This window comes from Balaenoptera borealis (genome assembly GCF_965194805.1).
Source record: "Balaenoptera borealis genome assembly, chromosome: 9".
Lineage (NCBI taxonomy): Eukaryota > Metazoa > Chordata > Mammalia > Artiodactyla > Balaenopteridae > Balaenoptera > Balaenoptera borealis.
In genome coordinates this window covers 27,574,318-27,597,776 of record NC_138873.1, presented here as the reverse complement: position 1 = coordinate 27,597,776, position 23,459 = coordinate 27,574,318, and the positions used below count along the sequence as shown (strand labels likewise).

At 39.2% G+C, this 23,459-nt stretch overlaps 1 protein-coding gene across 3 annotated transcripts in view; it reads left to right on the top strand.

The window, feature by feature from the left end:
• PDE7B (phosphodiesterase 7B) overlaps positions 1-23,459 on the top strand; it is a gene marked incomplete at its 3' end in the record, with an annotated part of 635,832 nt that overhangs the window by 549,975 nt on the left and 62,398 nt on the right. For all 3 annotated transcript variants that reach the window (XM_082405720.1, XM_082405722.1, XM_082405721.1), the window contains one exon: positions 4,522-4,605. In XM_082405720.1, the coding sequence (XP_082261846.1) occupies positions 4,522-4,605 (84 nt within the window). The remainder of the gene's footprint in view (positions 1-4,521; positions 4,606-23,459) is intronic.

The following is a 23,459-nucleotide window of genomic DNA, read 5'->3' as shown; positions in this document are numbered from 1 at the left end:
GCAAGAACTTTCTATATGAGAAATATATACTGAAAACATTCGTTTTACCCCATTCAAGCTTTGATTCAATAGAACACTGAAGATACGGAATCTTTGGTTTGTTTGTATTTAACTTTTCATGTTGAAGAATTTCTAAAATGCATTGTTAGCCCACTTACAGTTGTCCTGCCTCCTGCCTCATTAGTATTTTTAACATGATTTCATCCTTCTTCAAAGCAATTAGCTGCCACACCTAAAGGTCATCGTTAGGTTTATGAGTATCTGCTTCCAAGACTATAATAATAGTTACAGAAAGAATAAACACTGCAACGGAAACTTTCGGGTTTTGTAGTTTGTTTTTGTTGTTGCTGTTGATTTGTTTTGTTTGTTTAGGTATCTTTTCTATCAACATCCTTCATTGTTACTTGTCTCTTTTTCTCAAAAGTGGGCTGGCATCATAAAAAAATTATCTTAATTAAGAGCTTCGGTAAATTAGTTGCCAGGTCGTTTGAGTTCTGCTGAATAATATTTTTAATAATCGCTTTCCATTTCTTACTTGAAAATAATAGATGCCTTGTTGATCCAGAGCAGGATTTGGTTGTCTTATTCATGCAGCCCATTTCCACTGAACTGCTATTTGAATAAACAGCATCTATCTGATTGAATCTCAAATTCATCAAGGGGGTAGATTCCCCTGGTATTTAGTTTCCTGGAATCATGATGAATATATATTTGGTTTATGGGCAACTAGCAATCAGAGCATACATTATGCAATAAAAAGTTACTGCTTAACTGTTTATACGGTTTTTTTATCCTGATGCTATAGGAGAATGGTTGGTTAAGAACATGGGGTTTGGAGCCAGTTCTGAGTTTGAGCACAAGCTCCCCACTCACTAGCTCTGAGCACAGACAAAATATCAAATTTCCATTAGCTTCAGTTTCCTCATCTGTGAATGGTATAATAATAATAATAATAATAATAATAATAATAATAATAATACCTCCTTCATTGGGTTGTTGGGTAGATGATATGAGATAATGCATGTAAAATGCTCAGCACAGCATAAGTATTCATTAATGTTAATCATCATGTTATTTTTCAGGCACCTGATAATTTCCTCACAAAAATCCTGTGGGGAGGCAGGGGGGGAAATGCTATATAATGCATTAAATATTAGAAAACTGGACCTCGAAGTAGTTATTGATTTGCCCAAGGTCACCAAGGTGGCAAAATACTGATCCTCTCAGTAACAAGTGTTTCCTGACTCTCAGCGTATCACCACCCCGCCTTTTACCCGTTCCGCCACCTGGTGCTGTCTCCTCACAGTTTCTCTAAATCTGAAGTCGAAATCTAAAGTCATGATGATGGGCCACCTCTGCCTTAGACCCTCAGATGGACAAATGGAATAAACTCTGGAAGAGGCTTTAAAACCCACATTGATATTACACAGAAATTTTCTGGGAAAATAGTATCATCAGAACTACAAAGTCAGGATGAACTCTTTGGTAACACTGAGAAGCAAATACTGGTGAGGAAGTGAGTTCCAATTAGTGAGCTTGAAACCCACAGGAGAAGCCCAAAGGGATGACGCAACAGGTGAACAAATCCACAAGCCGAGCCAGCTTTAGACCAAATGAAGACAGTCTCATCTCTGCATAGGTTTTCTTTTATTATTATTTATTTATTTACATGGTTAAGCCGGGTCTTAGTTGCGGCAGGCTGGCTCTTTAGTTGTGGCTTGCTGGCTCCCTAGTTGTGGCATGCAAACTCTTAGTTGTGGCATGCATGTGGGATCCATTTCCCTGTCCAGGGATCAAACCCGGGCCCCCTGCATTGGGAGTGCGGAGTCTTAACCACTACGCCACCAGGGAATCCCAGTCTGCCTAGGTTTTCAAGTGTATGTCTATCTTACTGTCACTCATAAAATATAAATTCATTTAAAGGCAGTGCTGAATTTGTTGTATCATTTTTAACATGCTGTATTTTCTTGATAAATACTGAAAGCACAGCTTCTATCATGTGGAGGTCTATGACTTTTTTTTAACTTTAAAAACCAGGTGCACACACTTCATAGACAAAAAAATCAATGGTATTGAGAGGAGAGATCTTTGCCTATGAAGTTTAACAACCTAGATTTAAGGACTGGCCCTGCTAATTATAAGCTTAAAGCACCATAAACTCAGGCAGTCAATTAAAGTCAATAGACAAATGGATAAAGAAGATATGGCATATATATACACAATGGAATATTACTCAGTCATAAAAAAGAATGAAATTCTGCCACTGCAGCAACATGGATGGACCTAGAGAATACTATGCTTAGTGAACTTAGTCAGAGAGAAAAAGACAAAAACTGTATGATATTACTATATGTGGAATCTAAAAATTAATACAAATGAATGTATATAGCAAAACAGAAAGAGACAGATACAGAAAACAAATCAGTGGTTACCAGAGGGGAGAAAGAAGAGGGGAGGGGCAAGATAGGGTTATCAGATTAAGAGATGCAAACTACTATGTATAAAATAGATAAGCAACAAGGATATACTGTATAGCACTAGGAATTGCTGTCATTATCGTGTAATAACATTTAAAAAAATATAATCTGTAAAAACACTGAATCACTATGCTATACACCTGAAACTAATATAATATTGTAAATCAACAATACTTCACTAAAACATAATAAAAGTTTAAACATAAATAAAGTCAATCTACTGAGGTCTGAGTCCTGAGCTGAGGCCAGTAGGGTGAATAGCAATCATTCACCCTCTTTTTCTGAGCCTCTATTTTCTCACCTATAAAGTAAGGGTAATAATAGTGACTCTCCTCACAAGGCTATTGTGAAGATCCAATGAGAAAAACAAGAAAATAAATATACTGTGATGTTTGTGAAAGTGCTTTGTAAACTCTTTAGAGAGTTATAAACATAAGGTGTTGAAGACAACTCGAGGAGAGGAAAACTCTTCAGCTTTTTCTGGTGGCTTTCCTATAACTATTGACCATCCAGCCCCACGAATTTACCAGATACTAGCATTCTCTTCTTTAATGTCAGATTATATTCATATTTTTTTTATATTCATATTTTTAAATGTACTTTTCCATCTCTTCTCTCCTCCTCCCACTTTACTGTGTTCCATAAATTGTAATGTTCTTTAATATCAATATGGCACTGCAATATCAGATTATACAAAACATTAAATAAAGCATCAATATAAAATTCAAAGCAAAGAATAGCCCAAGGGCTCACAGCTTACAGTTTACAAGCCCATGTGTACACAAGGCGCATCTGTGAGGGATATTTTAAACACTGTCAGTTGCATGGGTTATAGCTGATGGAGATCTCATCCAGGCTCTGGTTAACTCCAGGAGTTAATGAGAGAAGATTGTTCCTGCTCTCGTAGGCTGAGGCCCTAGTGCCACCTCTTGTCTGGGAAAGAGTGGTTTATGGAAGTGGAGGCATTACTCTTGGAACTGAAACCTTCCCCAATTCAAGTCTTCCGGAAATACATTAGGTCTCTTGTATTTTTACCTCTCCTCTGATTCCATATTATATGTACTAATTGGTGAATTTGGTCATTATATCTATTCTTGTTAATAGAAGACATTCACTTAGAGTTTGCTAAGTACCAGACAACACACAAAGCACTACAGAGAAATGGAAAACACATAATATGCATGATCCCTGCCTTGCAGAATTGTAGAAGGAAGTAAAACCGGCATTTATTTCCAGGCAGCAAGTGTTATTTTAGATTCTCCAACCAATGACACCTTGAAGTGAAGCAACTGAGGCTCAGAGAAATAAATTTTCTAAGATCACACAGGTAGCAAGTGTCTGAGCCAGGTTTATCCAAGGTCTACCTTGTTCTGAAGTCCACGTGAAACCTTTCCACTCAACTTCACTACTTTCCTTAATCAGGGAAAGTGAACACAGACATTAAAGGAAACCTACAAATGAATAAGGACTAGAAATTCTACGGACTCATAAGTGCAAGGGAGACTGAGTGTCTAAAGTACCCGGAGCTAGACTGGCCCTGATCTGAGCAGCTTCTCAAGCAGGTCAATGAATGATACAACCTGAGAAACAAGTAAGGCGGATGCCAGCCAGAAAAACAAACAAACTGTGCTGGAACCAAGAAAAATAGCACTGTGGGCAATTATAACTTCTAATTAGAATAAAAGCTATAATCCCAGCACACCGTTTTGTCCTCCAGATTAAGATGCTTCATCTTTATGGCACTAGGAAGAATAAAAAAGACTATGGAAACTTTGTAAATTACCAAAATGTTCACAGACCTATCTTCCAGGCAAATATAAAGGAGTGCTGCTTCATTTTTTAGAATATTGCCAAATTCATTACTCTCAGCATTCATTAAACATCCCTTCCCACATAGCGCTCTCTTAAACAAGGTGAATGGAATCATTTTTCTCCTGATATTTGGTGTAGGTTCCAGTGACATAAGTGGGTAAGAGGATTTACAGAGGAAAAGTGAATACACTTGGCAACGTTTTCAAACATTTGCTTGGATTTTGTTTTCTAGGAGATGTACGACTGAGGGGTCAGACGGGGGTTCCTGCTGAACGCCGCGGCTCCTACCCATTCATCGACTTCCGCCTCCTTAACAGTGAGTAATCAAGTGTACCTGGAAAGGAACAAATGTTTCCTTGAAAAAAAAATTCTCACTTCCCTCTGAACTTCAAAACCCTTGGAGGTCCGCCTTCCTTCCTCCATCTCTCCCTGACCAGTTGCAAATTAACCCTTGGTCTTTAGATTTCCTTACTAGTGAAGTCATTCGGGCCCTGCCCTACCTCACAGAGCTTCAACGAGGGTCCAGTGAAATCATGCCAGCTTTAAAAATGTAAATCTTGAAAACAGTGAAGCCCGACACGAGGAAGCTATTCCTTTCATTATCCAGGACATTCTCTCCACCTTCAGCCAGGACTAGACTAGAGGAGATTCTATTTTATTTTTAAAACCCCACAGGATAACCTATTGTACAGCTGCCCTTAGTAACTATCCATTATCTGATTTTCCCTTCTTTATCTAATCTAAGTCTCTGAGGTCCGTTCTTGCATCCCTGGTAAAATGCTTCACCATGGCGAAGTCCTTTCAGTCTGCACTTGCTGCTGCTTCCTTCATTATGACTACTTCAGAAGTTCATTTATTTCTAACTTTCCCCTTCATATACTATTCCTCCTTTGGAGATTTGCTCAACCTCTGGTTCATAATTCTCTTAATTTCAGGTTCCTTTGGAAACCCAAACCAGTACCAGTCACCCCTCCAGATTTCATGTCTTCTAACTATCACAATCATCCTTCACTTGGGACTTGGGGGTGGGGAATGAAGAAAATGGATAAATTTCACAACTTGCTCCAAGGTTTTTGGCATGTGGTTCTCATAGCACTTCCCATCCATAAATTTCAAAGTGCTGGGTTGCACCCACAAAATATTACTTTCCTTTGGCATAAACAAGTTCAACTCAAGAGGTAATTTGATTTACCTTGACCCCTGAAAATTACTAGGAGAAATTGGAACTTGCTATTTCTGATCCTTAGATCCGCCAAAGGCCAGTGAAAGATGGACATGTGTATTTCTCCTGGCTTGTCCACCTCCCATATCAGTGTGCAATATCTGTTTTTTCAGCTCTTTCAGAGACACAGGGATTCGGAGTAACTCTTTTCATACTAGAGACAGCTTCCCCCACCCAGACCCAAAAAAATGCATTTTAGATTATACAGTTGAGTTCCTAGACTAATGCAATATTGGTTACAGCCTATGGGGAGCTCTGATGGTGTCTCTTACCCCGCCTTATGACCCTGAATGCGTTGTTCCAGCTACCCATGGAAGTTATCCCTTTGACAGCCCCTAGCCTGTATGGATTTCCAGGTCCCAGGCATGTGGTCCCAATTCACTGTCTCCTATAGACCAGGACTCTCAATGGCATCACATACTGAGGGTCAGAGGCAGAAAATAACCAAAAAGCCTCTTTTCAATAGTAAATGAGATGTTATATCATGGGTCCTAATATACGCCATGAACAAATTAGGAAAATAGGAGACATTTCTCCTTATAATTCCAAGGTTCCAAATGATAAACTTTTTTTGTTTATCCTAGTGTTAATGAGCAACATCAACTACTAATGATAGTTATCCTTGCAGGTGGGATTATGGAATATTTAACTGTCTACATCTTAGGTTTCTGTAACACTTGGATTTTTTAAAAGTACTTTGTTTCACTTTTTAAGCTGAAAAAAACTGGAAATTATAAAAATTTAAAGAGAAACTCAATGCAGGTAATACTTTGCTGTTATATTACTCACAACATAATATTAGACCATCTGTAAGCAGGTGCCATCCTGTCATCCCTCTGCCGTAGATCCTCCAGGAACTTCCTGCTACCTGGACTCAGCCCTAGCCTCCATCCCCCGACTCTCTGCCCTCCATCCCCGTTTCACCTCGCCTGTTGCTCATGACCTCCCACCCGCCGAGTGACAGTGTTGGCCATTCATCCTGCAATTCCCTTTCTCCTCTGCTCAGCACTCCACTCTGGATAACTGTTTCACTCGTATTTCTTTATCAGTAACATATGCTAAGGCAATAATAATTTGCCTTCACTGTACTTTGTTTTCTAAGTGGTCTCAATTTTTTTTCCTCTATACAAAAAACCACATCCCAAGATAGACTACAGGATCCGAAAGGATATTCTCTTTATAGTTATTGACATCTTAGTAACTTCTGTTAACTGACCAATTAAAGGGTCCCCTTGAAAAGATTATGTTAAATAATTATAAATGTCAATCATCCTCTTCATTTAACCAGACAAATCAGATAGAACTGAAGACCTCTGAGATTTTTCCTTATTTGTGATACTACCCATTCCATTGTCTAGAACCAATGACATTACTGTGGTCACTCTCCACAGTTTCCTTAGTCTACAGTTAAAGCAGCTTGTCACCAAGTAGCAGCAGATGTGTGCATATCTGTGTTATATAGAGTCACATAAGATATATGTGTCACGTCTCCTACTGCCTTATCATGTACAGTCTACTTAATTGTCTTTGATCTCCTTCATGTCCGTGTTGTGGTTTGCCTGAGTTGTTAGTGTGTGCTTTCTGCCTAAAGGGAAACATTTTAAATATAACTTTATAAAAAATTTGAAATAAACCCCTGAGAATATTTTGAGACTTCCTCCTAAAGCTTTTAGTTTTACCAGCTGATTCCAATTCTACATGATAAGTACCAAACTAAAGTGATTTTTAAATGTAATTTACCTTAATTTTGAGTCAGTTTTTTCCAAGAATAGGCACAGACCCACTTTCCTCAGGTGCTTGCAGTTCTGCACACTCTCCCAAGGTAGAATCTCATCTAGGACTTTAAAAAAAAAAAAGTTTGTATGAAAAACTGAATCACCATAGCCTCTCTTCCCTGTGTCTGCATCCCTGCAACATTCCTCCCAAAAGGCTCTGTGAAACCTACATGGCTGCCATTCCCTGTCCAAAGTGTCCCTCCCTGGTGGCTTACCCTCTACCACCCGTCTCAGCTACGCCTTGAATGGCTGAAACATGCAGAAGCAAAAAGGTACACTAAGTAGTAAGACCCATTGTACTTCTCCATGGGCCCCACTAGCCACAGCCCCCAACCTGTCACAACAGGACAGGAGACATCAGAATTCGTATCTAAAATAACTTTCCTTCTATCAGAACACAGTCTCTAGATATTCAAACAGAGAACTAGAACAAGGATGGGCAAACAACAGCTAATGCACCTAATCTGTGTCCCTACCCTGCCTGTTTTTGTCAACAAGATTTTGTTGGAATACAGCCATGCCTATCCATTTATATATTGTCTACAGCTACTTTCACCCTACAACGGCAGAGTAGCTGCAACAAAGACCATATGGCCCACAAAGCCCCAAATACTTAGTATATGGCCCTTTACAGAAAAAAGTTACCAACCTTTAAGTTAGATTTTTAATCAGGGTAAAAGAGTTTATGACATCATTATAGGCACATTCAGTCCAGTCTATTTTCCTTTGTTAATGTCATATTTTTTTTCTTTTCAATTCCCAGTGCCATCACGTTACTTTAAGAATGGACTCACATTAACAAAATTTACATGCAGTAGAAGTATAAACAAAAAGGGAAACTCTTGCTGATCCAGATTTTAAACTCCACAAGTTTAATTTCTAAATGCACAAATTTTTTTTGCAAGAGGTGCTCCTTTCCCCATATTCTGTGAGGGCATAGTACTACCATGCCCATGTACCTGTCATCTACGTGTAAGGTGACAATATATACCTGGTTTGCCGGAGATAGTCCTAATTTGCACCTGTTGTCTAGGCATACCTATTAATAATGCCACCTTTCAACTCCCAAAACATCCTGATTTGGACAATAAATTACAAGGCCAATGGATTGTATGGTTTTTCCCCCAAAAAGTACTCTGAGACAACACCCTTCCTATGTCACATGCAATATGAGGATAAAGATCAGAAAATCCTCCTCATAAGAAATTCATCCAGATCAATAGAAACATGTGAGATAAAATTACTTGTTAAGAGCCAGTTTCATGTCCTATTTATATTTCATACAATTTAGAAAAGAGGCATCTATATGAATTTCTAGAAGCTTCTCTGGATAAGTAGCAGGAAACCGTGGCTTCAGTACCATTGTGTGGGACACAGGAATTATAGACTTCTAAAGAAGAGAGTCATCTTTACCTCTAAGCATGGAGAGGCAGAACAGAATGAGAAAAAAGGGTGACAATTATTTTTAATCCACGTGAGGTTCTAAAACAGAGAACTGGAGGAGGGCAGGAGGGATGGAAATGTAATGGCTCGTATTATCCCCATGCTGATTTCCTATGTACTGACTTCATTTACTGACTTTGTTTGGGGGGATACTAGAGAGGGGAAAATGTAGAGGAGTGTTCGGAGAGACGGGTGGCCAGAGGTGGACGTCGCAGAAGCAATTACAGTTTCTGCAGAGCAGGTGGCTCCAGTGACCCCTGCTACATCTCTGTCTCCTGGCTTAATATAATCAGGAGCCTGAGTAGATAATGACTAGGTGGAGGTGTTCCCGTGGCAACCACTTCAGAGCAACACGATGTGATTTCCACACTGGCTCAGCAAAGGAAGTGACATACAAAGCAAACATGCCCAGTGACTGTGGAGCTTGAAGAAAGAAGGAGCATCAGCTGGAGGTTTTAGGGCACAAAATATCAGCTGCCACAGAGAGCCTGGAGCTCCAGACCAGCCCCGAGGCTGTGCAGTAGTAGGTTAATTGGCTATTTGGCTTTTCCTGTCAGTTAATTTGCTAATCTTGATGTTTAAAGTTCTATTCCTCCAGATCTGCCTCTCCAGGCAGGGCCATTTTAGCTGCACAGGCATGAGGTAATTTTAGTAGCGCTACCAAAATATTTTCCTTTGATCATTATTTCCAAAAGAGAATATTTGCAAACATATATATATTGACCTTTTTATGAAGAACTGACCCAGAGACTCAAATGTGTTTTTTTTAATGCTTTTTTAAAAGCTTCCATCTAAACACATTACACCCTGCAGAAATATAAAATACATTCACAAAATGACAGTCAACCAAAAGCCACCCTGCATGTTACAAACCATCTGGTGCTAAGTGATATCCCCATCTTAAAGAGGGAGGGGCGGCAATTTGATTATAAACTCCATTTTCTAAGAGAGAATTCCTAGCAGATGGTGACAGCCTTTCAGTAATCTTCTGAAAGATAACTTTTTTAAAATTGAAGTATAGTTGATTTACAATGTCATGTTAGTTTCAGGGGTACAGCACAGCGATTCAGATATAGATATAAATATAAATATATATATTATCTTCAGATTCTCTTCCCTTATAGGTTGTTACAAAATTTTGAGTATAGTTCCCTGTGCTACACAGAAGGTTCTGGTTGGTTATCTATTTTATATATAGTCGTGTGTATATGTTAATCCCAACCTCCTAATTTATCCCTCCCCTCCCCCACCTTGAATGATAACTTTTAATGTTACGTATGAGAACCACACAAAATGTAAAGAACCTAAACTAAAATGTGACTGCTGAGATATTGTTTAGGGTGCAAACTTGCAACTAATAGATAAATAAGTTCTGAAGATCTAATGCAGAGCATAGTGATTTTAGTCAACAGTACTGTATTATATACTTCAAAGTTGCCAAGAGCTCTTAACTGTTCTCACCACAAAAAAAAAGAAATGTTAGCTAGGTGAAGGAATAGAGGTGTTAACTATCGCTACAGTGGTAATCATATTGTAATACATAAAGGTATCAAATCAACACGTTTGTACACCTTAGACTTACACAGTGTTCTATGTCGTTATATCTCAAATTGTTTTAAAAAAGAAAAATTTAAAAACAGAAAATAGACACTTCCCTGGCGGTCCAGTGGTTAAGACCCTGCGCTTCCATTGCAGGGGGCGTGGGTTCGCTCCTGGGTCAGGGAACTAAGATCCCACATGCTGCACAGTGCGGCCAAAAATATATATATATTAAAAACAAAAAATAAAAACATCCTTTAAAAAATGTTACTGTGATTTGAAAGAAGTCATGCTCAGAAGATGATATCCCACCAGCCCCAAACCCCGGCCCCCAGCCCTGTGCTCCCCAAGCAGAGAAGGGAGGCGCTGGCTGGGACCAGCTCAGACTTCTCCAAGGTTAACGCCCCACAATTTCAAAGTTCAATATTTGCCTTCCTCTGGGAGAAAGGCAAGGCATTGGTTGTGGTTGTGGTTGTGATGCCTTCTGACTCACCTGGAACGTACTCCATGATGGGCACTCAGGGTTTCTGGCTGCAGGCTCCCCAGCACTTCAGATGCGGAAGTGCCAGACCAGTAGGATGGTTAGCCACCGAAACGCCACCGCACTGCAGAAGACAGAGTTGACGGTGTCCGCACTGTTTCCCTCGTTCCCTGTCACTGTTTATCACTGGCCATCAGTGGAGTGCTTCCTAGGATAAGCAGTATGCCAGGCCCCAAAGATACGAATATACGTGAGACATAACCACTGCCTTCAAGGAATTTACAGAGACATAAGCAAATACATTTTGATATGACTGATACATCTAATAATACATGTGTCTAGAATAAGAGTACACATAATATGAGAAACATATATGTGTAAACAAGATTCAGAGGAGAGAGTGATAAACTTGGGGGAAGTTAAAGAAAGGAAGAATTAACTCTATCTTGGGAAATGAGAGAAGGCTTTCTGGAGGAACTAAAACATGAGCAGCTCTGAAGCAACGATGATGTGAAGGAGGGCTGCGCACTGAGGCCAATGTTTAGGGCTTCAGGACCTAAGGAACCAGGAAAGAGTCGTCAGCCCTTCTGCTCAACTAGATGTAGGTGTTGTTGGAGGATGCAATATTCAAGGAGGAGCCAAACAGAGAAGTCAAGAGAGATCATGCAGTAGCCCTGACTGTCTGAGGAAAACCGTATTCAAAAGGAAAGAGTTTTCACCCTCTAAAGCCAGAACTGAAAATAGCCCTTGCCTTCTATTAACCTGGCTGATATCATTTAACAAATTTATTTTTTATCTGAGTGATGAAAAACAGACAATTGAATCCGTGAGCCCAGTATTTCCTCTGGGCTGTTATCCACTCATTCAACAAACATTCGCTCTATGCCCAGCAGGCTGTGAGGCCAAGGTGCCCTGGGCCACGCCAATAACCACCGGGCTGAGACAGCGTTTTACATGATGACTAGCTCCTGTCTCCGATGACAATGGACTGGAGTCTGCCAGATCCACCAAACACAAATATCCGAATAATTCCTTTCCTGTCAACAAGGACTTGGGGGGTGGCGGGATGGCACCTACTACATCCCTGGGCTGAAGATTCTGAGTGCTTAAAAGGAAACTTTGAGATACTCCTCTACCCTCAAAGACCTAGCAACCTTATTAGAGGGATAAGACAAATACACATTATACCAAGGACCATACAAGAGCATAAATGAACGAGTTCTTAAGTAAATGACATGGACAGTAAATCAGAGACAAGAGAAGGCAGAGATTACTGAATTGCCCTGAGCAGTAGAAGAGGACTTTATGGTCTCATGCTGAAATCTAAAAGATAAGGCAGAGTGTTGACTGGTTCAGGAATTGCCTAGAAGTGAGACTGAGCTGACATATGGGAGATATTAAGCACTGAGTAGGAAGAAGGTCCAAAAAGTAGTAAAATACGTTGACTAGAGAGAAAATGAAAAGGCTTGGAATGCCAAGATAAAGGATTTGAACTTGATTCATAAAGCAAACAGGATCGCTAGAGAATTTTAAGAAAAACGTGGATAAAGTAGTGTTTCAGAAAATTAACTCACATCCATACGTTAGGGGGAACAGACCCAATGAATCAAAAGAAATATAGTCAGGTGGCAGACTATGATGGCAGTAGAAATAAAGGTATAAATCCAGACATGATGTGGAGAAAAGGAGATAAAATGTGCTGATACTGAAGACTGGACATTCCAGAGGTTGGTCTGGTCATCTGAAAACCTGGAGGTGAGGTCAACGGTGAGGAAAGTGGAGGGTGATGGGGAAAGTATGGTAAGCTCAGTCAGGACAAGTTGTTTGTAGGAGAGTCAAGTGGAAATGTCCAGGAGAAAGCTGGAAATAAGGGATTGCAGTGCAGGGCAGAGAGGCCTGTTTTGTAAGCTCCATTTGGGAATCACATCCGTCCATGAGCCATATGGCCAGAATAGGTATCACAAAATCAACGACTACTTTGTTCAAATGCTTCTAGAGTATTAGTTTATAATAAGCTTGATTTAGCAAAGCACAAGACAGTTGACGAGAAAGCCCACAAGGAAGGAAGTTTCACCAGCAATTTCTTTTCCTCTGTGAGAAATAATTTAGACATCACAGTTCAGACACCTCTCCCCAACCCTCCGCTCATGGATTCTATTCGGTACAAACGTGGCTGCTTATATCAGAGCCCAGAGGGTTTGCTAACTCACCTGAACACAGCACAGAGAAATGGTAGTTTTCTACTGCAGCATTTCCTTGAATAAAACCCTAACCCACCTGGAGTATTTCTGGCATAGTGGTGTCTTTGGATTTCTGGAGACAGTAAAATATAGAGGGAAGCAAGAGTAAGTCAAGTTTTTTTGACTGAAGTTTCCCTCTGAGTCACTGAGCTAGAATGACTTGTTTGTTAAATAAAATTAAATTCAACCTACCCAGAAGCAGTCACAGCCGATCTCTTGTGACTTCATTAAATAAACAAAATGAGGGGTTATGTCCTCTCATTGCCACCCTACTCTCAAAGTTTCAGAAGAACTAAAAGACTCACCATGGTCCCCATTGAACTACATATGGAAAAATACAGTGTTTCCATCCTTAAAATCTTTTGTGTGTTTCCAAACTGAGCTCTCAGAGTTAACACACAAGATCAAGATCTTGTTTCCTTTCTAACTAGCAAACCAGATTGCCTTGGGGCACCTGGGTGGTTTATTACTGATAAGTAACCTTAGGAGGGAGGGCAGTAGAACACAGGCCTGAGGAAAGTGGCAGCAATTACAGAGGAAAATCCCAAGGGAAGGTGGCCAATGTCACTGCACCTAACAACGGTCACCACAACAGCCTTAACCTGGGAGGTGCTTAACCCCAGGTCCAGGATGCAGGTGGCTGGCGGTGGAGCCCTCTCAAGCAAGGCTCCCCAAGGCTGCAGTCTCCCCAAGGCCGAGAAGCACAGGAGGGCTGCTGCGAGCACTAGAAATAAGAGGCCTTCACACCCCCGCAGGCTGCTTCTCTGCCGGGTCCACCATGGCTGCCCACCTAGATCCCCGCGCACACTGAACCACAGTCAGCAAAGGAGACTGGCAAAAAGACGATGAACTTGCAAGTCAGACCTGAGTTTGAATCTTACATCTTTTGTGAGCGCGGAAAAGATGCTCAAACTACTTAATGTCCACACATATGGAGGGACATTGTAACACCAGACTCATTGGGTCAAGGTGAGAGGTAAATGAGATCAATGTGTCCAGCAGCCCGTCTGGCTCCTAATAGGTCCTCAGTAGATGTAGTTTAACTTTGGATGTACCTACTGCCTCTGCTGAGTATATGCCTACCTGGCCACCTCCTCCTAGGAGACATCTACATTCGTCCCTCCGTATCCACAGGGGATTGGTTTCAGGAGCCCTGGGCCACGTGGATACCAAAATTGGCGAATGATCAAATCCCTTACAATCCGTCCTCATCCGCGGATGCGGAACTCATGGATATGAAACCTGCGGATAGGGAGAGTTGTCTGTCTGTCTTCACCGCTTGAGCCCTGGCCCAGCATTATGACCTTTGTGAAGACTCCCTCAACCCTCCCAGCTAACTAATTATTCCCGCTTCTGTGCTCCCACCATATCTCCAAGAAAGTATCCATCACACTGTAACTGCAAACTCTTTGAACCTGAATCTACAGATAGTATATTCTCAAAACATCCTGAGGTGATCCGATGCAGCAAACCTGGACCTTCTATGAGTATTTGGAAACCACTGACATAGGTCAGTTATGTCACACACATACCATATCAAATGATAATAATAATAGCTAAGATGTGTGGAGCCTTTAGGTTCCAGACATTGTATTACATACTTTGCACAGATTGACTCATTTAATCTGCACAAGATCCCTATGAAGTAGGCACTGCTATTTAAAATGAGGAAACTGAAGCCCAAAGAGGAGAAATAACTCTCCCAGGAAATAACTTGTTAGTCAGAATTCAAACCTCAAAAATACAATGCCAGAACACAAGTTCTTAACCATACTGGACTATAATTCTTCTTTATATATGAATTTTAATATTCAAAGGCAATATATGTATGCCATACATTCCTTTTAAGTGCCAAGTACTCATATTAAGTATTTTTCTTACATTATAATCATTATTTTCTTTTTATAGTACATTTAGACAATTCCCTTTTTGGTATGAAATGCTTCAATATCATTGAACAAATGTTTCTATAACTTAACAAGAAATTTGTAATTATACACCTAAATACTAGATTTTGCAACTTTTCAACTCTGTTTTTCAATATTCCTACTGCTCTGGCAGACGGTGCCAAGTGACAAATTGCTCATTTCATCACCTGACCTTGTGTTCTTTGATAAGAAAGAGAAGGATAAGAAAGAGAAGGGTGTGGTGGTGACAGCTGAGGACAGTTGTCAACTGTCCCCAAGAAGAAGGAAATGGAATCACTATTGTGACAAATTTAAGTCAGATGTGAGGCTGCCACTGGTTGCTTTAATTTTTCTCCAGGGGGAGTTGGTTATTTCCTGTCATGCAAGCTGCATCGTTGAAAGACGGTTTCTCAAAATGTTTATAATACATGGAGTAAAAAGAAGCAGGATACAAATCGCGTAACTTAAAAGAAGATCTGTTATGTTTTTAAAAATATACCAGAATTTTAACAGGGATTATTTCTAGATGATTATTATTTCCCTCTTTCTGTTTTTCTATTTGTTATATCATAAGCATGTATTCCTCTTATATTCAGAAAAAAAATGAAATTGTATTGAAAAGAAAAAAACTCATTGCTGACCAGAAATAGAATCTTTACCTTTTTTCCTAAATAAAGTAATATCAGCACACAGAAAATGAAGTTGCAGCCATGGTCCAGAAAACATTATTTACTGGGCTATCTTGGAAAACTGATTGGAGGTTGTGAGGTTGGGTAGTTATCGAAGCCATGCATGGTACTTCACAATGATGGCTTGTCCTTTGAAGATGAAGTTTATTCCAAAGAACATTGAAACCAAACTTCTAATTCACATTTAAACAGCACTTTACATTTGACAAAGCTTTTAAATGAAGGCACTCAAGAGATCTTTCAGCCCTGTTTTTCAGTTTTACAAGCAAAAAACCAACCAACAAACAAAAAAACAGAGAGGCCAAGTGACTCACTGCAAGGTAATGAAAGAGTAAAGATCCAGGATTCAGGCCTTTTGACATTGTTTTTCCACACAGTCACACGGCCTTCCTTATTTAAATGTTAACTTAAAGATATAAAATAACTTTTACCACTTGTGATGAGAGAAAAGATAAAACAAGGATTCTCCCTGAAGCTGGTGGGAGCCAGCTGCCTGGGTTTGGATTCTGGCAGCAGCGGCTGCCCAGACCTCTCTGTGTTCCAACTTCCTGGGCTGGAAGAGGATTGAAGAGTACAGACCTCACAGGCTTATTGTGAAAAGTAATGAGTAAATGTGTGTAAAGTGCTAGCACAGTAGCCATCCCAGTACAGATCCTCAATAAATGCGGGCTTTTATTATTACGGTTATTCATATTCCTATTTCTCTATGACCATATGTAGAAGTGCTTTGTGGGAAGAGTATACAATACATAACACATTTGACTTATATTGAAGGCAGTGATTCATTAACCCTTTTCAGTTTTTCATTCTTTCACTTATTCGTTCTTTCAACAAATATTTATTGAGCTTCCCCCTGCAATGCCAGACACATCTCTTTCCCAAGTATGTTTCTAAATAAAGTGGTAGAGAGAAAATGGTAGCTGGAAACATGGGATTGGAAGTATTTTGGTTTTGTTTTTGCAAGACATTTAAGCATGCTGAAATTATGGTGAGAAAGATGTAGTTGAGAAAGAACAATGGAATATATGAGAGAGAAAAGTCATAACTGGGAGTTGTTAGGGAGGGGGAAGTTTCCCCCTCTACCCCTCTTGAGTTCTTGTGGAGAGACAAATAATAACATGGACACAAGACAGATGAAAAGGAGAAAAAGAAACAAATTTTAATTCATGTGCATGAAGGACTCATAGAAATGGAACCTAAGAAGTGGCCAAAGCAGGCTACTTTTATACTTTTTTACACAAAATAAATTTGTGAGGAATTGACAGGATGAAGAAACTTAGGTTTGAGGTGCCCAGTTAGTGAAGAATCTAAACGGAGTTTGGGCTTGTAAACTAAAGAAGAAATAAGGTTTGTTTATGCAAGCGTCTCAGCCCAAATTCCCAATCGTCCATGATCAGGGTGTCCTTCTACCTCCAGAAACAAGGAGTGCACCTTTCACGTGAGAGGTTGATTTCCTGCTTTCAGGGGGACAGAGAGGAAAATCAGAGCATCCCTCTTACATTGGCTGTTTCTTAAGTAATTTTAATTCAAAATAATCAATACGCCATTGAGACATATTTTGGGGTGACCTGCCCCCCTCTGTTGGGGCCCCAACAGAGCAAAACGTCCTGAAAACGTAGTAGGGGGACTGGCCTTAGAAAAGGAGGCAGCTCATCTGATAGAATGGATAGAACGAAGACAAGAATGGCTGCAGAGTAGAAGGTTTTATTGGTTTTGTAGCAAAATGGTAAGGAATGTCCCACCTAGTGACTTTCAGTCTCTCCATGAAGTAGGAAGCAAGGTGGAGGGTGGTGGAGACAGGGCACTGGAGGACCCTCTGAGCTTGACGGCCATGCATTTGTGGCCCAGAGAGAGAGTTCTGTGCTCCACCTGGCCACCAGCACTCAGCATCTGTTGGACCACAGCTGTGGTGCCACTAAAAGGAAAATTCCAGCAACAACATGGTGGCCTGGCCCCACCTGGGACAGCTAAGTCTGTGTCATTGCTTTCCCGTTTTCCCACAGTGTGGACCGTTATAGATAAGCTTGTCACAATATAGATAAGCTTGTCACCATTCCTGCCCCGGGCCCCCGCTCTCCCACATCTCCCACAGTGCAAAACTGAAAACAAAGAAAGTGATAACCTCCTGTCAAAGACTCCTCTCTTCTTTCTTGGGCTTACTTGTGCTCTGTGGGTAATATAATCTGTAAGGAATGTCCAGCGAAGAAAATAAGTTTTACTTCTGTCTCCAGTGTCTCTGCCCTGCACACCCACCCCATGACCACCCACAGGAGCCAATTCATCACAGGAAGACAGCTGTGGCAGCAGCTAGTTTCTGTCTAGGCGGGGGTTGGGAGACGTTTCCTCCTTGCTCTTCTTCCCCCAGTGGCTATGGATCCTGTGGCAATGTGAAGATTTCTAGCACCTTCTCTCCCAAGAGTCACCAAGAATTAGTCAAGTGGAACAAACTTAACCTTAGCGTAGATTGCAAGCCCTAGTACCCCCCTTCCCTCTCCCACCTACCATTTTTTGACAATCCTTGCCATGTGAAAAAGGAAAGTCCCCCATCTCCTCTCTTCTTCTTTTCTCATTCTTTCCGTTTGTGCCTTAGCAGATTTGCTTTGTTTTCTATTTTGGAGACAATTCTTGGTAAAGACCAGGAAACGAAAAATCCACCAAAAAACCTTCTCCTTGGAAGACCTGGAATAAATCTCTCTCTCTCTTTTTTTTTAAGAAGAAAAGGTAAACTAAACAATTCATATTTATTGAGAATATACTGAGTGCCAGGATATGAGCTACAGGAGATAAAAGATAAACAAAACATTTGGGGAAAGGCTGGTACACAACTCAGACAAACACCAGCTAAATTAACACCAGATAAACTGACAGGTGCCAAGGAGGCTCCCGTGGAGAGAGCATTGGTCATTCTAGTGAAGGACCTCATGGAGGGGTTGGCATTGGTACTTGGACAACAGTTGGATTTTTATAAGTGGAAATTTTTAAAAGTGCATTCAAAATAAAGACCAGAGGTGGGGAAAAGCTGTGTTCATTCAAAACTGAGTGCCTTCAAATCCTAGAGTGAATGTGTCGTGTTGAAGGGAGAGAGCTGCACAGTTGAAGGGAATGTAATCAGAATTGATGTAAAATTAGGCTGAACTTTTACTAAACCATGGGGATTGTTTAGAACTATACCAGGGGCTGTCTTGAATATCAGTTTGTCGTTTACTCTGTAAAAAATAAAATGGAGACTCACTGAAGGCTTGTGTGTAAAGAAAAATACGTTTTCTCCTCCCTTGTTCCTTGCACAGCAAGTGGTTGCTTCTTTTTAATATTAAAACTAAGTTACAAAGAAATGGCCAGTGATTCCTGGCTGTACAATGAAAGTGCATTCTCTACCACTTCAACACCTTTAGTCCAATCTCCTATACCTAAGAGCAAGACTTCTTTAATGACATGCTTTATAAAAACAGCATATACTGCTCTTGATGTCCAATTCTATTTCAAATTGTTACATAGAAAGTCCAGGATCTCAATCCGATATCAATATAAAATGTATCATTATAACTCAAATTAGCTGATATTTATTGAGAGGGTTCTATGTGCTAAGCACTTTTTATGTATAACCTTATTTATCCCTCTTAACAATGTGGTAGGTTCTGTTAATTATTATTATCTTCAATTGACACAAGAGGCAGTGGAGGCACCAAGAAGATGCAGAAGTCCACATAGCTGTATGGGACATAGTCAGGTTGCAAAGCCACACAGTAGATTCTAGGGATCATCCCCCATAACCCTCTGCTGGAAGGCTCCCCACCACCCTCCCTGATGATGATGGCATCCTCCTTAGGCAGGTCTCCAGACACACTAAGACTGCTGGGATCCTCTTTTTCATTGATTTATTCACTAAATAGATATGTATTGAGCACCTACTCTGTGTCAGGCAGTGTTCTAAGGGCTTAGCTCAGACAGTGGAAAGGAAACAAACAACAAACTTCCTTCTTTTAAAGGACCTCTTCTCTTAGAGTATTTTCTCTACCACATTTGTCCCTCTTGATTATAGCAACAATTATTTAAGGAGAAATATTAGGTCTCCAAAATATAAACACTATTCTTGATACCACTGCCAAAGCATCTTAATCTTCATGTAAAAAATTATTTTCAAAGACAAATAAATGATAATACCTCAGAGGGAAATGTCTTAAAAGATAAGTGTTGATTAATATATTGAAAGACAAGCATGTTCTAGTCAGTTGAATGTTCTCTTAATTGGGAATTGCCAAACACAGATAACCTGTTTTGAAAGAATTATAATAGAACCAAAAATTCCTAAAACAAAAGCTATTTGGGACGTAACTTTTAGTTTTTCTTCAGTGACTCATGACTTCTCAGAATCTTAGAATTCTTCAGAGTCAATTATTTTTAATAGCAATTATTACCTGGAACTTCAAAACAATCTTTGTGAAGACTTTAGCTTTCTTATGTATAAACTTCCCATTTGCTGAACTTGCACAGGCCAGTGGTACCACCTGAGACTTTGAAAATAATCTAAAGCAGTGGGTTTTTATTTCAGCTGTTTGGAAATGACTAACAGAGTAATACAATGGATGAATTTCATCTAACATTAATAGTTGGGTAAGTAAAAAACACCCACTATATGGAAATTAGTAAGACATGTCACTATAGTCTTATGACAGGAATGTTCTCTTAGAGTATTTTTGAACTACCTATTTAACAGCTCTTACCACCTTAAATCACCCATTGGTATTATTTTTTAAGTGTTTTAAATAGAGAAGATTAAGAGAAGGCACATTATACTCCTTTAAATGATAATTAAGAGGCTCTGATAACCATTTACCAATGATATTAATGGTATGAATAATAAGAAAGTGTGACTCAAGGTGATTTAAGGACAATTTAAATTGCATATGAAAGATGAAAACTTGAGCTGAAGTATTAAGGAATTCTTAAATTCCACTTCTTACATTGTGGAGTGGAATTTTAAATCAGGATGAGACATATGTGCAAAGCATCAACAAAATAATATTTTTTTTAATTGAAGTATAGTTGATTTACAATGTCACGTTAATTTCAGGTATACAGTGCAGTAATTCAGAGATATATATATATATATATATATATATATATATATATTCTTTTTCAGATTCTTTTTCCTTATAGGTTATTACAAATTATCAAGGTTAGTTCCCTGTGCTATACAGTAGATCCTAGTTGGTTACCTCTTTTCTATATAGTAGTGTGTGTATGTTAATTCCAAACTCCTAATTTATCCCTCCCCCACTTTCCCCTTTGGTAACCATAAGTTTGTTTTCTATGTCTGTGGGTCTATTTTTGTTTTGTAAATAAGTTCATTTGTATCTTTTTTTTAGATTCCACATATAAGCAGTATCATATGACATTCGTCTTTCTCTTTCTGGTTTACTTCACTTAGTATGGTAATCTCTAGATCCATCCATGTTTCTGCAAATGGCATTATTTCATTCTTTTTTATGGCTGAGTAATATTCCATTGTGTATATATATATATATATATATATATATATATATATATATATATATATATATACCACATCTTCTTTATCCATTCATCTGTTGATGGACATTTAGGTTGCTTTTATGTCTTGGCTGTTGTAATTAGTGCTGCAATGAACATTGGGGTGCATGTATTTTTTCAAATTATAGTTTTCTCTGGATATATGACCAGGAGTGGGATTGCAGGATCATATGGTAACTCTATTTTTAGTTTTTGAAGGAACCTCCATACTGTTCTTCATAGTGGCTGCACCAATTTACATTCCCACCAACAGTGCAAGAGGGTTCCTTTTTCTCCACACCCTCTCCAGCATTTATTGTTTGTAGACTTTTTGATGATGGCCATTCTGACCATCATCAAAAAGTGATACCTCATTGTAGTTTGGATTTGCATTTCTCTGATAATTAGCAAGATTGAGCATTTTTTCATGTGCCTATTGGCCATCTGTATGTCTTCTTTGGAGAAATGTCTACTTAGATCTTTTGCCCATTTTTTGATTGGGTTGTTTGTTTTTTTGGTACTGAACTGTATGAGTTCAACAAAATAGTATATTGTTAAAAGAACATTAAACATTAAACAAAAGAACATTAAAATCACTTTGCTGTATAAAATTAAATGCCAAATGACAGTATCATGTGTGCACATCCCCTGATGCCAAACTTAGTCTTCCTTCTCGGAACTAATGAAAATCAATTTTGCTTTTATTCCCATCTTATGTCAATAAAATATAAGCTACGCAAGGAAAGAAACTTTATCTTGTTCACTGCTGTATCCTAGTGCCCAGAACAATGCTTTGCACGTGGTAGGGGCTTGACAAATATTTGTTGAATGAATAAATATATTATTTAAGGTGTTTATTCAAAAAGACTTGTTACTATGGATGGCATATTCTATTTTTACTAAAGTTAATTTGTACATAATATGCTGACAACAGTGGCTGAAGGTTTGCCTTGTTACAAGAAGTTTTTCAAATAAGAGTTCAGTAAAGAGTATTTTCATGAAGACTAGCAACATTATGTGGTACAGCTACCATATTACATATATTTCATTCTAAAGTATTCATATTTGTGACAAAGCATTAATACTTGAAATGCAATATATAGGATATATTTTAGCAAAAGGAACATATGTTCTTTCTAAGGAATAAAGAAAATTAAAACATATGACTGAATCATCCTTTGCCCTTAAGCTGTATTTTCAAGCCTATAGCCTTCGTTAGTATGTCTCATTTATAGCACCATTTCCCAAAGTGCGATGTACATACCAAAGGATACACAAGAAGATCTTCTTGTTACAGGAAGATCTTTTCCTTTAATAGTTACATATTTATTTTAATGTACTAGGGAAAAATGCAACTAGCACATCAAATCTATTTTTTATTGATACCAAATTAATACAATATACACTTAAGTAAAAATGAACTCACTTGATTTAAAGAAAGGTACTAGGTACACAGTGGTGTAAGTAGATATGGTAAAGACCATAATAATGGTTGGTGGATGAATGAGACGGGGGTGGGGGGGGGACTCTGACCTTAGTTCTTGCTTGGAGCAAGACACATCCTGCATCCTTATGAGGACCTTCTTACAAGACTGCAGTCTGTTGCTTTACCACCTTCACCAGCTAAGTTTTTATATGGTAGAATGGCTTTTAACCTTCTCAGACTCAGTGCTTCCATTTTACAGCACATAATTTATAATGTCCTCCTATACTATCTAGAAAGGAAATCTGTAACCTACTTGTTCACATAAGTTCGAAAAAAAATCAATCTAAGGTCCTGGCTGTATTAGAAAGCAAAAATACAATACAAGCAACTTGTGACTTAAATAATGTTTTCAATATGTAAATGCTTGGGGATAACCACCTTAGAAGGCACAATGATGTAGTCAAATACTGCATCTCCACGCAGAATCGCTGTGAATGACAGCTACTACTACAGACTGCTGCAAGGGTGTTACGTGGGTAACGCAATCCAATATCATAAGCAATTTTGCCACTGGTGATTTCCCAAGACGGAGAACAACTTCTGATAAAGTCCTGCCCACCACCCCTCCCTGCCAAAATTACATTCCTCCCTTAATTTGCATAGTGGTTGCATTCCTGAAAAAGGAATATTAAACTTTGCAAAAGAATACTTTGTGCTTATATGTAAAACAAGGAAACAGGATTAGGTTCCAGGTTCAGATAATTATAAACAGACTTTTCACCTACATGGATACCTGAGTGGCAGTTGAAAAGTTGGAACAAGATACAGGACAACTCTTTGATGTGTGGAACTATCCCACACCCTTCAGCACATCCAGTGTTCCTGGCTCCCTTCCACTGAATTCCGTTCAGGCTCTTTC